This window comes from Dermacentor albipictus, chromosome 9, assembly GCF_038994185.2.
Source record: "Dermacentor albipictus isolate Rhodes 1998 colony chromosome 9, USDA_Dalb.pri_finalv2, whole genome shotgun sequence".
Lineage (NCBI taxonomy): Eukaryota > Metazoa > Arthropoda > Arachnida > Ixodida > Ixodidae > Dermacentor > Dermacentor albipictus.
This window is the reverse complement of record NC_091829.1, coordinates 21446484-21461167: the sequence shown is the minus strand read 5'-3', so window position 1 is coordinate 21461167 and position 14684 is coordinate 21446484. Positions and strand designations below refer to the sequence as shown.

General features: G+C 42.9%; 1 protein-coding gene across 9 annotated transcripts in view; it reads left to right on the top strand.

Annotated features, from left to right (window-relative positions):
* dop (microtubule-associated serine/threonine (MAST) protein kinase dop) overlaps positions 1-14684 on the top strand; it is a 288167-nt gene that overhangs the window by 248168 nt on the left and 25315 nt on the right. For 8 of the 9 annotated variants that reach the window (XM_065431889.1, XM_070525729.1, XM_065431891.2 and 5 more), the window contains 7 exons: positions 1250-1329; positions 2913-2979; positions 7638-7719; positions 9069-9403; positions 10798-10873; positions 12452-12661; positions 14123-14221. In XM_065431889.1, coding sequence (XP_065287961.1) covers positions 1250-1329; positions 2913-2979; positions 7638-7719; positions 9069-9403; positions 10798-10873; positions 12452-12661; positions 14123-14221 — 949 coding nt within the window. The remainder of the gene's footprint in view (positions 1-1249; positions 1330-2912; positions 2980-7637; positions 7720-9068; positions 9404-10797; positions 10874-12451; positions 12662-14122; positions 14222-14684) is intronic. The other variant, XM_065431890.1, reaches the window with a different exon arrangement.

Genomic DNA, 14684 nt, shown 5'->3' with positions numbered 1-14684 from the left:
TGTGTGTTGGCACATGCACGCATGTATGTGTAAAGCTCTCGAACTGCTGGTATTGTGGCCATTGTCAAACTTCACAGAAACCAAATGTAAGGAACTGTTGAGCAGAAATTATGAACCCAGATTTTGTGGCCTTTCACTGTGACATAGTTGTTGGAAACTTTTTTTTTTTTTCAACATGAAGTGACAGGTAGGGTTTGTTGATGGGCTTTTAGGGATAGTCAGTTACTTCATCAAGCAGTTGCATAAGGCTTTGCTGACGAGCTCTGGCATCTGTCACATTCCCACTGCAACAGTTTGTCCACTGAAACGGTGAACTACTTTATGAACAGTTTAGCACATACATTCCTATGGATCTTGTCTTTGTTGTGCTTTTAATTCTCAAGCAGCCGCCTCAGCACATGTGAAATTTATAAGGCTTTCTTGAGCAACTGCTCTGACTGCTCAATGCCGTCATTGATTTATGCAAGTGGAAGTACAAAGGACTCACAACTTGCATTGCATTTGGATTTACACTGTGTAACTGCATCATTTCCCGTTTCCAGGCTTCTAGCTGTGCTTTTAATTCATCTTCTTTTTGTGAATTGCTACTATGTTTTCTATATACAACGTTACCTGTTTTTATGGAAACAGACTTAAGATACCCTGGGTTAGACAGGCATCACAATTCTGCCTAATTAGCTGGATTACTTGAAGGCAGTACTTGAAAGAAAAATTGCAGAGTGATGTTAGCTACTTAAAAACTTCGAACTCCACAGTAGCGATAAGTTTTAACTGGGACATCAGTGCATTTTGCCTCAAATTTCGATGACATGTTTCCCCAAATGTGTGTGAGTGCACTAGTTGAGAAGCACAAATGTTACATTATTATTGTGTAACTTCAGTTTCACAATTAATACTTGCACTCAAAAAGTGATGAATTACTCATTCAATTATTTAACTTTAGTTAGCTAATATCACACTGAAATTTGTCTTGCTAGTAGTGCCCATCTCTTCAAGTGGTCCAGTTGATGTAACAGAAATGCAATACCTGCCGCTGAAGATGTTTAATAAGTCTGTTTTCATTGAAATAAGTAACCTGGTGTAGTCTGACTCTAATCTCACTCCAACATATGTTTTTTTATTGCAAGCTGTTCTTCTGCTGTAACTAGTGTCTCACTTGTGAATTGTTGAATTTGAATGCCTTATGTACGGATCAACATTGCGAACGAGTCGTCATCCTTTGTGTTTCCTCTGTTCTCTTTCCATGCAGTCGGTGTTCGTCGGCTCGCAAGAGCCTCATCTGCAATACTTCCCCAACCCTTCCCAGGTGCCATTCTCCCATTCCACAGAGTGAGTGCACATGCTTGTCAAGTAATTAAGGCGACTAGTGCGTCATCAAGGTGACGCTACTTATCTGCCAGTGTTTCTTCCAAGAAATGCAGTGTCGAGCAGTGCATAGATAGTGCAGTCTGTTTGGATAAGGAACTAACCTTGGCAAGGATGTAAGCTTACACGAAGGGGCCTTAAGCAGCCTTGTGTCATATGTATAGTTGCCAGGGAAACATACAGATAAGTGACACACCCTTCTCCTGTGCGTTATGTGAAGTTATGTGAAGGAAATGTATCAGCTATCTGTTAAGTTTACTCATCGGTACTGCATGTGGCTGGCCTCCACAGGTCGTTTCGGTGATGTAGCACTGCATGATAATGTCTTGAAGCCCAATGTAATGGTGTCTTTATTTCTGTTTTTTTTTTAAATCTGTGGCAAGATAACAGCCTAAGAACACTAATGAATTTAACGCCAAAAGCACAATCACGGAGAAGGGAGGACGTAAGCACAGGGCATACGCTTTATGTAATCCCATCTCAGTGGTCATGTTTTTGCCGCCTGATTCATTATTGTTCGAGATGCACCAAATAACCCAACAGCAACTACTCCACTTGCCTTTAATTCTCCTGTCTAAATTCATAGGGGACAGAGAAATTGTTTTGCTAAGCCTCGTCTGAACCCATCTTGGTTCAGTTTGCTGCATTAAAAAATGAGAAAAATATGTTAACTGTAATGAGCAGAGTTTGCAATTCTTTTAACCTTTAAGTAAAAAACATAATTGCAATTCTATACAGCGCACCTATTGAGATATCTAAGGTGGACAGAATCTGTGTATTATGCATTCCTTTAAGATATACTAGTAATTTGTGTGTAGGACTATCGCAAAACCCTCGTCAGCATGGGAACTATTTTGTGTAAGTTTTAAACTCGTATAGCAAATTTGTCTGCGTTAAATTCTCTAATACAATGTGGTTTGCAGAACTGCAATATTTGTTTTTGATGCAGTGTTATGGATTTGTAAACTTCGTGCTTAAATATTGTTGAAACATGCCAATTTTAGACAGTTTTGTAGAAGCAGTTAGGCCTGAAATAAATATTCTGCTACCTACTGTGGATATAATTCAATTCTCTTTCTTGAATGCAGCAAGGTTTATTCAAAATAATTCAGCATATATCTAACAAGACCTTTTAGGCATGTTGGATGTTGTATTGTTTTGGATGTAGGGTGAAGCTTTTTCCAAACCAACATGGCTATTATGCTGTCCATTTTAATGTTCAATATCATCAGTGAAAATGCCTACTCAGTATACATTACAGTCATGCGGCAGACGGCTTGGCCATGTAGCACTGTCATATTCATGTCACATAGCAAACGTCATGGCAATATAGCAGATGTCACAACCACGGAGTGGTACTTGTACTTGTTGGAGTTCCAGGAGTGTTAGTGCCTCTGCTAGATAGAATACACGGTCAATAAATCCTTTGTACCCAAACCCTACAGTCCTATTTAAGCCATGATAGTTTGAATTTGTTACTGACTTGAGAGTTAAATGTACAGCACACCGCACTGTTCTGACATTTGTCGGCTTGTCTTCCCTTGCAGGCAGCCCTCTGGACAGCCCCCGCAACATGTCCCCGAGTCAACACTTCGCATTCGCCCCCGTCAAAAAGTGAGTCCTTTTTTGCTGCCATCCATGTGGCTGCCTGTAGCGCATAGCCTTGAGACAAACATCTGCATTAGCCAATCCACAACATTCGGGAAAGCAGGAGGGTGTGTGCAGTGAGTGGCTTTAAAAAGTGGGGAAACGGCACAGTTTCACTCCAGAGCCACCAACCTCTGCACACGGTGCGCCTGCTTCTAGTTGCACAGCAGATAAGCACACAGGGACTCGTCTGAAGGAGAAAGACAGGAGATAATTTCATGTCCTGAAAGCGAGTGCCAAATTGAAATCTTTGCATTTATGTACAGTATACTCCACTTTTAAAGGCAGTGTTCTGCCATTTATTACAGCCGGGATATGTATTGAAGGCCTGTATAATCTTTTTTATGCATAGATACCTGCCTTTATTCATTTATTTAAAGTCCTAACATGCTCTGAGCTGGAGTGTTGATGAGGGGGGTTAGAAAAGGTTAAACATAATGAAAAAGAGTCGAAGTCAGCACTTTACATAAAACTTTGCAGTATAATATTAAACATTATACATGGTTACTTTTTCGCAGTGCAAAATGATTTGGCCAGACCTGGCCCTTGCACCATCAGACAGGCTTTTTTTTTGTTTTCTAAGTGCTTTATCGACCACTATGACAGAGCCTGCTCCACTGCAGCAAATGCTCTGGCCTTATCAGCTCAACCACTTGAAAGTCAAAGTAGCTCATTGAGAGTGAGTGCTAGAAATTACCTTAAATTCCCGCCTGATTTCTCGTGTTGAGGACATCATAACCACTACCTCTGTTTATGATGGACAGGTAAGATGTCTGGGGTTAACTGAAGTTGCTCAGGTCCAGTCATCACCTGCCACTGCCTGTTACATTTATCAGAAGGAATGCTGCAGTTCTGTTTGCTTGCGGGTATCTTGACCTTATAAGAGGGTCTGCCACATTTTTGGTGTTCTTTTTAAAGCTAAGCTCTCTTTGTGAACCCTTGTGGGTTTTCTGACCGTGTCTTGCTGAATAGATCAATCCAACAAAGCACACATATAACGAAGTGGCTTATATAGCCATCTGTACTACCCCGGCAGTTTCACCTTTGACCTGCTCTGTTCTTATCGTAATTATGCAATTAAACAACAATAACACCTAAATGTCCTCACTGCAACAAATGTATGCCTTCAAGCACGGAATTCCTTTATTGAAGCAAAGCTTTTTTTCCCTTCCTCCCTGATGTTTGGTTCATCTGCTTGGTTGTTTTTTTTCCAAGTGGGCTTATCTTGGAAGATGGTGTAATCAAAACTATTCTAGAGACAGTGTAATTTGTGGTTCCACAAGTCATGTAGGTCATGTGTTAAAGGTACCCAAGCCTTGCTGTCCTGCCAAACTGGCACATACATTTTCGCATGTCTAACAACTCTCCTGATTTGTCCAGGAGACACCAGTTCTCCCTATTGTACAGACACTGCCCATAAACCTCCTTAAATACTGCGCCAACCTCACCACAAAAATGCGTCGTGCAGCACAGCCTTATCGCAATTGCCATTATTTGGTAGGCACGTAGCCAATGTCAGATTTAAATCCAAGCCATTTGTGTGTTGGAAGTGTAGGTCAAACCCGGTTTGCTTCAGATTGAGATATGCGTTAAGGAGTGCACATTAGGCAAAGGTCTAACACCCGTTGCATCACAGCTGATTACCTTAATTTAGCTTCTCTGCTATACAATGCTATTATGTGGTGAAGCATATCAAGAACAGAAAGGGCCACTGTCATGAGACATGGTACACATTCGTGAATTTTACACAGATGCATTCATCATCTCTAGTCGCAGTACAAGCACCGAGACATCTAACAGCTGCACTGGCAGCACTTCAGATCTGTTTCTGACATTGCAGTGGCCTAGAAAAAGGAACTGAATTTTTTTTTCTTTTGTCATTCCCTCGGCGATTCTCCTGAATTTTGAAGTCACCATGTTGTCAGGTATGTATTTGTTATGCTGCAAAACTTGGAGCAGGATATCTACGGTTGAATTGCATACCAGTAAGCCAAATGACACAAAACTTCATTTGTTATTCAATAGGAAAATTGGTGTTGACCTCAAGCTATAGATCCCTCTTAAGTGTACTCTAAGAAACCCCAGGTGGTAGGAATATTCAGACCTCCACTATGGTGCCACTCCATAGCACAAGCATTCACTTGAGGCACTAAAAGCTGTCCGATTTTTGGAAGCGGCATCAGGATAATCCATCCACTGATCCCTCTCTGAAGTGCCATATTTATGTGTTCAAGCATTCTCGCCGTCCATGTAATGCCACTCTATAGTCCATCATTGCTGCTCAGCCACTGTGGTGGCCCCTATTTGTAACTCTGCGCTGTAAAAGAACTTAAATTTTTTTAAAGCAGAGACATCGAGATTGGGTGCAGCATGTTTTCATGGGAGGTGCTTCTCCTAACTCCTTGGCTCGTAATCAACCAAACTGCAAGTTAAACAAAAGCTTTTCAACCCAGCATAGTGTGCTTATGGGCATTTCAATGAGGGCGAGATGCAAAAAAAGTCGTGTACTCGAATTTAAGTACACCTTAAAGAATGACTGGTGGTCAATTTATTCAAGGGCCTCCACTATGGCGTGCCTCATATTCAGGTCATGGTTTTGGCGCATTGAAGACCAGAATTGATTTAATTTAGTTTACTTCTTAGGCCACATGGAGCCAAAGCCGGTTCCAGGAAGACGGTGACACTGTATTGAAACACGGATTGAAACACGGTGGACATGCACTCTGAGCAGTTGTGGCTGCAACCCACTCGAAGCTCAGTGCACACTCCAGAGGTGGGAGATATGTAACGCACAGCACATGGCTTATCTCGAGAGCGAGAACCCTGCTTGCCCCACACTGGGTGCACTTGCGAGCACGAGGTCTCGACAGTGTTCAGCGCTGCTCTCGAGATGCCTCACTTGCAGCAGCCTTTTTTTTTGAAGGGGGGGGGCTTCATTGCTGCTCATTTCTGTAGAGCTCAGAACATTCGCACTCATTCGCGATATCTCCTGAACTCCTTCTGTTGTATCTCTCTGCTGTAGTTCCCTGATATTTAAGTGGGGAAAAAAGATGTTAAGTGGCCATGTGTTAAGTGGGCTTGCGACTAGCCCTTTAGGAGGAAGCTTTAGCGTGGGGCCGACTCTGACTTGCACATTTCTCCCCTTCAGTTATCGATGGATTTTGTTTCTTAAGAATTTAGTTCAACAGATTAAGACTTGAATTTTCGTGTTAGTTCTGTTGCATTCACAAAAATCCGAGGACATCTTAAGTACTTCTAGTGACTGGTGAATGTGAAAGCATTAATGTCCAACTGAACGCTGCTGAGCAGTCCTTAGAGCTATGAACTCTTCATGGGCAAGCGAGTGTATTGAGATGCTTGGTGTGTTTTGATTTGGCCTTACCAAAGCGCTAGAATTTAGGCCTTACCGAAGCGCTAGAAAGTTAGAATGCAGGCAAGAGGTTGCGTGGACAAGCAACACACGGATAACGCAAGTTTCCGAGAGCGAAGTTGATTTGGCATCACGGTGGTGCTCTCTACCCTCACGCAACACCTGGCGTGCTACTGCGACAGCAGGTGTACCCTTTTGAACACTCTGCTGCATCGAGGCGCACTTGTGACGTGGCGTTGCAGCCAGTGCATTTAGGCGCCATTTCGCTTCTACAGATGGAGGACCTTTTTCATTCAATCAGCCATTTGAGGCTTTCGCATCATGATATATGGGCTTCCACGCATATGTTCTCGAAAATACTTATGGTGCGGTAACCACACTGACTGCGTTGCAAAAAACTTTGCTTTGAGCCAGGCTAGAAATTGCAGAAGTGGACATCACGGCTGTCAAAAACAGGAAAAGAAATCCCACTACATGTTAACATACTGTTGTTACAGCAGACATGTATACGTTGTAAATTTTTTCTCCGTCATGCTTGGCATATTGGAGCAATGTTTTATTCACAACTGTTTTAAGATATATCCGAACCATGTTAAACATCATTATTCTCATTGGTTCTTTGAATTTTGAGCCGTTATCTTGGGAAGTACAATTGTGCATGCAGCACTCGAAGGGGTTATGTTCATTTGAGACACAGAAATGTTGTTCTTAGGTTAGTGATGAAACTTCACATATAACAGTGATGCAACACCTACTTCAGATAAGGCCCAGAGGACTGCTGCCCAAGCCAAACACTCAGCCACTTGCCAGTGCAATCGTAGGCTGAAAAAGGAAATGTGTCAGCTCTGTTTCTTCTGTAAACAAACACTCTGGCCACAGAACTCCCGCTGCAGAACTCCCACTGGCAGGTCTGCAGCAGATGCTGCACTACGAACAGGATTTGCAAAACCTTTGCAGATGTGTGCAAATTCAAGCAACTTGCACATCAAAGACGGCGAAGCTGTACAAGCTGTACCTTTATACCCACTGTTGTCACACATTTTGCAAGTCCCACGGGTCTGGTTTGCTGCAGCCTGAAATCCACCCAAGACAGTGCAAATTCTTTTCTGCATTCGGTGTATTTCATTCAATATATCTGAGTCTTCTCAAATGCTTCACTATACAGGAACTTGATGTGGTAAGGTAAGGTGTAGATGAGCCTCATAATCATGTTGCTGGACTGCACAACATGCCCTTGTTCTTCTTCTCTTTGCAGGGCGGACGGCCGGCGATGGTCAGTCGCGTCACTGCCGTCATCGGGCTATGGGACCAACACACCCGGAAGCTCCAACGTATCTGTGAGTGGTGTCCCTTACCACTGTTCACTGTTAATGTTAATGCACATTGCTGCGGGAGTCAAACCTCTCTACGCCACGAGCTCATTTGTTGGTGCATTTGTTAACAGTGCAATTGCCAGCATTCTCTGGTGGAAGGAAGTGATTGCAGAAATGTCCAGGTTGAATTTTCTTTTATCTTTGTTTTGTAACATGCACTTATGGAAGTATGCTCATATACTTAAATTTGAATGCACATAAAAACCCGAGGAACTTAAAATTTGATCCAAAATTCTCTAGTAAGGTGCCCTTTGTCGCCCACTGCAAGGCTTTGGAACACGAAACCCCATCAGTAACAGCAACTGATCCTTGACTAAACATTGACACGAGAACTCAGCAGAAGATGTCTATTTGCAGTTTCATTATTTAGCTGACCTGGTGTAACTTAATATCTTCCTTAATTAGTGTGGCTGTTGTCTGCGATGACCACAACAAACAGTTTGAAGAGCATAAACGCAGTCATAGGCATAAATGCATGATGGGAATTGGTGGAGCTTGCTGTGAGGCCATTAGCAGTGTCGTGCTAAATACTCGGGCCCTCATTGGCAGGAGCTAAGTAGCATTATGTTCGGTAAGTCCTTGGGTGGGAGACCATCTTTGAAAATGGTCCCCTGATGGATTTTTTTTTCTGCTGCGGAACATCTCGAGCGTATAGCTTGAATGAAATGGTTACGCTGTCAATGGCAACCACTTATAGGCCACTTGTCGGAATTTCATGACATATTAAATCTGAGCTCCTAGATCCTAATGGGATGCTTAAGCAAGAGAAATCCTGATTTTGACATTGTGTAGTCATTCAATAAAATTATGTTGGCATGCTGTCAGCTCTGATCCAGAAAACACTGCTCTGCACACCGATTCCAACAACACTGAGCACTCCGAGAAGCTCTCATAAACTTATCGATTCAGGTGAACCAATGGCAGTCATCACCACCTTTGGAATACTGCTTTGCAGGCTGCCATAAGGTGCTAGGTGGTTCAACTGCTGCTGAAACAGTTTGTACAGTGTGAAAATGTGCGAACACGAAGGCATTCTTTTGTGCGAAACACCCGTTTTAGTTTTTCTTAGCGAGGCCACACATTTCACTCACAGGTTGCAAATGGTACGATTACTAATTTTAGATCTTCTAAACTAGCATAGAAGCATTCCTTGCTCCTAACTGGAACTCTGATGTTTTTCTTCGAAGAAAGAAACCTAACCACATTCTTACCTATACCTAACCTTACCTATACCTAACCTAACCTAAACTTAACCTACACCTAACCTATACTTGTAGCACAACAGCAACTCAAACTTCGTGCTTTCCTCTCAGTCCCAGTGCTCCAGCCAGGAGAAGCTGCACCTGCTGCCCTATCAGCCAACGCCGGATGAGCCGGCGGGCACTCCGGTTGGCGGCGGCCATCCGCCGCACTACTTTCCGCCGCACCAGCACCACCAACAGTACCACCACCCATTCACGCACCACATCCACCACCACGTCCACCAGTCGCGGCACTTCTCCAGCAACGAGAGCAACCCGGGCCTCGAGGACGATGGCCACCAGCAGCACGGTGGGGCCTCCACCTCGTCGGGGGCGCACGCCACCGCCACAACGACGTCGTCGGGCTCTGCGTCGCCCATCATCAGGCCACGGTCGCGTAGCCTCAGGTATGTCCTCAGGGTCGACATTGGCGCTAAAATTGTTGTAATGCTCTTATTTATTTTGGTTATGACCACCAGCCTTGCCTACTTTCATGTGCGGTGGAAGGGTTGAAGAAATGGGAGTACGGTGATGGGAAGCACAGTCAGAAGTAGTTGATGAAGTCTCCCTCCGATATAACATTCTACAGGGAGGCTAATAATGTTTTGCTGCGTCCTGTGTCTCCTCCGCCCAGCGACGTCCACCCGTTGATAGATAGTATTGGGGCACATTGTAAGTAGAAGGTAGAAATGTGCGTAAGCAGTTTCACCAAAGCTCTGCATTCACAGAGCAGTGCCATATGGTGTCGATAACGTCAGCACATAGAGCGAATCTGCTTGCGACAATCTCATCTTCCGTAGTGTGTTTCGCTCGTTGTTTGCTGTCACGGTGGCCTCTGCTATGGGGTTGAAAGGTTTGAAATGAAGCCTGTATAAGGAGTCTCCTTGGTTTATGGTTTTATGGAACCCCGCAAGTTTTCAAAAATGGTTGAAGGGCTCCTGCACTGTTGTACGAGTTTGCTGTTTCAATCCAGCTTTATTTAGAATGGGAAAGTTAGGCTGATAGTGAAGGTCTCATAGTTATGACTAAAGACTGACATGGGCATTTTATTGTAATTTGCATAAGATAAATAAAGTTAAAAGGAACTGTAGGTGATTCTGCACTGTCCTAAAGTGCAAGGACAAGCAAGATGTTGTAGCTATGTAATTAATCCTGAGAACGAGGATGGGTGTGGTAATCAATTAAAAATGTGGACAAAACACAGTCACTGATGTTTGAGAGCCAAACAAATCATACAGTTGCACATGAGTAAATGAATCTAGGTCAGTGAACTTTTTTGTATGGCGATGATAAGATGACACAGATAATGATTCACTGAAAATAATGGTTGGGCAGCATTGAATGAATCATTGACTGTAAGGTAGGGCCAACTTACAAGGATAAAACTTGGAATAAACATACATCAAAATGACTGATATTGTCTGCTACACTCTCGCATCTTGAAGCACACTATGTGCTTAATCAAGGACTGCTGGCTTAGTTGGAGCTGCTTGCCCAGTTTGTTGTTGACACAATCTAACATATAAGTAGTAGCACACTGAACCTTTGTAACACTATCTTGACACAATTGTATGTACTATAATTATAACAGTCAGTTTTTTTATTAGTTTTTTAAGGCTATGTCATGAACATTGCAGTGGATACAGTCTTAAGATGGGTCTCACTTGTACATTATAATATTTTCCTATTTTGTGAGAAGGCATGCTTAAATTGAGGGTCATTGGTGGAGAGGTTGAGTGAGGTTAATAACCTGCAGTCTGTGACTCTCTCTTTTTCCCGGCTGATGCCCTCTTTCCTCCAGTAGTCCCATGCGGTCACCCGGGATTGACAACGAGATTGTCCTTATGAACAGTGTCTACAAAGAACGCTTCCCAAAGGTGAGTGTGACTGTGACTTATGTGACTGTCTTCATCCACCATCGTTTATGAACGTTTGGTGCCACACTAGTGGCTCTTCTTGTTTATATATACACACAAAAAAAAAGCGAGAACCAAGCAATGAGAAATCTAACAAAATTATATTCATAACTGGTGGGCTATTGGACATAATATAATGGGTGCCAAGGAAAACGAAGCATAGTCGACCAAGGCAGATGATTAGGTGTAGCTCACTGAGTGCTTCAAAATGCAACAATAAAGAGCAACACCGAGAAAGCTGTGTGACAGGTGCCTAATTAAATGTAACATTGAAATTGGGAAGTTTGAGGGCATAGCATGGAGTCGGCTGGCACAAGACAGGGATAACTCGAGAGCCTGATGGCGGGCCATATTGGCGCTATATTGACCCACATTGGTCATATATCCAGCATGCATTGGCCACGCTATGAAATGCTTACCATAAAAACCTATGTTTAGAATGGACCCGAATATAATACGAAGTTATATTTGGGGGACGGTAAAAATCATAAAAAAAAGTTTTAATTGGCATATGCATGAGTCAAGGAAAATTTTTAAAAAGCAAAATATAACGGGAACGAAAAATGCAAGACAACAGAAGTGACAATGCCAGTACTGAAAGTACATGGCAAATGCATTCTATTGATGATGATATTTTACAAAATTTTTTAAAGCAGCTGAATATTGCTTTCGTGGTCCCAACATTGTGCGATTGTGCTGGCTCTGACAAGACGGGCGTCACGAAGACTGTGTGGGTGTGCAGTAGGGAAGCAGCCATGATAAAGCCATGATTTGGGCTTAACATTGTTTGTTTCTGCATATAATACGAAGCACAAATTTGACATGCTGTAATTTGGAAAAGAAACCTTGTATTATACGCAGGTTGTTTACACAAGGTACTTGGTGCAGCGGGCTTAAATTGACTAATGATGATATGGTAATGCAGGGCCATACATTACGTCAGTCTTACACCTACTGGAATGGCCCAGTGGCTATGGCATCGTGCCACCCAGCATGAGGTTGCAGGCTCGATTCCATGCCACCACACTCTGGCATACATGAATGCAGGGATGTTTGTGTACTGTGCGTAGTGCGCAATAAAGAACTCAAGGTGGTAACAATTAATCTCGAACCTTCCACTACAGTGCTACTTATAACCCTTTGTTTCACTTGAGGATGTTAAACACTACAGCAATTTAATTTTTTTTACATTTGCCTTGCATTGGCTATGCTTCAAGTGATACTTGGGGCAGTGGGCTTACCCTTGTATTTTAGAATGTTCCTTTGCTCAACACTCCTCCTCGGCTCAAGAAAGTAGACTGTAGCGCCGCCGCTCGACAGAAGGGGTCAGTGTGCTTCACTGACACTCCAAAGCAATTCTTGAGAAGTGTAACAGCATCTTTTGCAGTCCGATGGCAGTGCCGTGCTCGGCTCGAGGATGTTGAGGAAGAGCTTCAGGTCGAGGACGGTTTGGAAAACGGGGGGGTTGGTCATCTGACAACGGTGACGGTCACTCGAGAGTGAGCAGCAGCCTCTCTGTGCATTGCGTGCGCTCTGCAGGCCACCCAGCAGATGGAGGAGCGGCTGGAGCAGTTCGTGACGCAGGAGGCGGAGCTGGACGCCCAGCACTCCTGCGACGCCGTCGCCCGCTTCGCCCACCACCAGATAATCGAGCTGGCGCGTGACTGCCTGCAAAAGTCTCACGACAAGCTCGTCACTTCGCAGTACTTCTACGAGATGTATGAGAGCCTTGAGAAGCTGCTTGCTGAGGTGAGGGAATAAAAACAAACACGCCTCTCAGACATGCTCAGTGTTTGAATCTACATGACAGGAGTGGTTAGTAGTTTGTTGCTTCGAATTTTCATTGACATGTAGCATTTTATGGGGATGCGAAGTTTCACCAGCATTTTTAAAGCAAATGCAAGGACACTGACATAAAAAAGACATTACGTTTCGTCCATGTCTCTACAGTCACTTCAAGAGCCTGAGTGAAATGCGTTACAAGTAAGCCTTAGCAGGCTGCCGTGTGAAATTTGTGTAGAACTTACACATAAGGGCAAAGTTCCAAATGAACATGAAATTCATTTGACATCTCCTCTTAATGTTAACATAAACAGGAAATATATTTAGGAGCACTATGTTGAGAATAAAGGATGCTAGTGGGATAGAACTAGCAGCTTATTCTTCCTCATTTTTGCAACATCCACAGCACTAGAAAATAGGTGCACATAGAATTACTGCACATGGTGCCCATTGTGCCACCCCATGGCTATGCCACAATTGTGTTTATGTATGTCCTGTATATTAGCGCCGCACAAACTAAGTTTTCAAAAGCTAGCCCATAAATTATAAGGCGCTATCCAAGGAATTTTCTCCCATAGTCAGGGAAGGAGTGTAAATTTTTTTTTTACTTTTTTAATTCGCTGCAAAGTTTGAGGTAGTATTTTGTCTTTTTACTGCTTGCAGTACTTTCAGTGCTTGCAATTTGTTTAGAGGACCCTATAAGTGTTCGTGAAGTGCTGCTCCCAGAATTTGTTTAAGCATATAAAGAAACACTAAAGAGAAAACAAAAATATTTAAGCTGTATTAGTAAACGAAACTTCTACAATACCAAAAAAATTCAATTTTTATCACGAGAAGACGCTTGGTAAGCCAGCAAGTAGACCTGAACAAAAGATGGGTAGGGTCGCTGCCTCGAAGTTCCCGCACCAGCTTTTCGTGACATCATGGATTTTGACAGTGTCTCTTTAGGCCTAGACAAATTTTTATGTTTAAAAATGGACTAAGTATATATTCTAAACGAATCAAACAAGAAACTTAGCATGTTTGAAGAAATTTTACCCAACCACAATGGCTGAAATAGGAAAAGAATACTTTTTTTTTTTTTATTTCCCTCAATAGATGAAGCGCCAATAGTGACGGCACACAGGAAGGAACACAGACAGGACAAGGTGCTACTTTGAAATCTGTGACATTAAACTGCCATAGTGGCTAATTTAGCGAGTTTCAGCTGGAAATTAAAAAAACTGTGACGTGGCCCTTATTTTCTCTTCCAGTAAACAACCTATTGCCACGAAATCAACGAAAGTGAAGTTCTTGAAGCATACTTTATCAGTCTTAAATGATTTGGGGTTTCTCTTTAGTCTCTTTTTAACAATCTGTTTGTTCTGAAAACCAATGACATGTCGAGAATTCAATTTTGGGTGATCACATTCTGTTTGTTGCCCGCAGTGCCAGGAAAAGTCACCGGATGCTGCCCACCACCTCCGGAAACTCGTGCGCAAGTTGTTGCTCATCGTGTCCAGGCCTGCACGGCTGCTGGAATGCCTGGTCAGTTCCTTCCTGTTTCGTATTTTCTTCCTGCTTCTTGTTTCTTCGTACGAGGGCCTGAAAGGTTCTGGTTGTTGGTACACGATAACTTCTCACCCAATGTGTACGGCAAATCAGTCCTGCACAAATCTACAAGGTAGAGGAAGCACAAAGCTACAAGTAATACCCATATGGGTTTCTCAGGAAAGAATCCGAGTTCTCTGCAAAAAAAGAATTCATACGCATTTCTCAGAAGGGCATCAGAGACCATTATAATCCTTTCAACTGTATTTATATGATATGTTTTCTTTTAAAATGGGCCTTTGTGTACATGTGGCTATGACTAATACTTGTGCATGTATGGTTGTTGTGCTGCCTAGGACATTAGTATACTGTCTGTATTTATTTTAAGGAAGACAGTGGGTGTGCTCATTAAAAGCCAATTGCAACAGAACTTTGGAGCATGTAATAAGCCTAGCTTAAT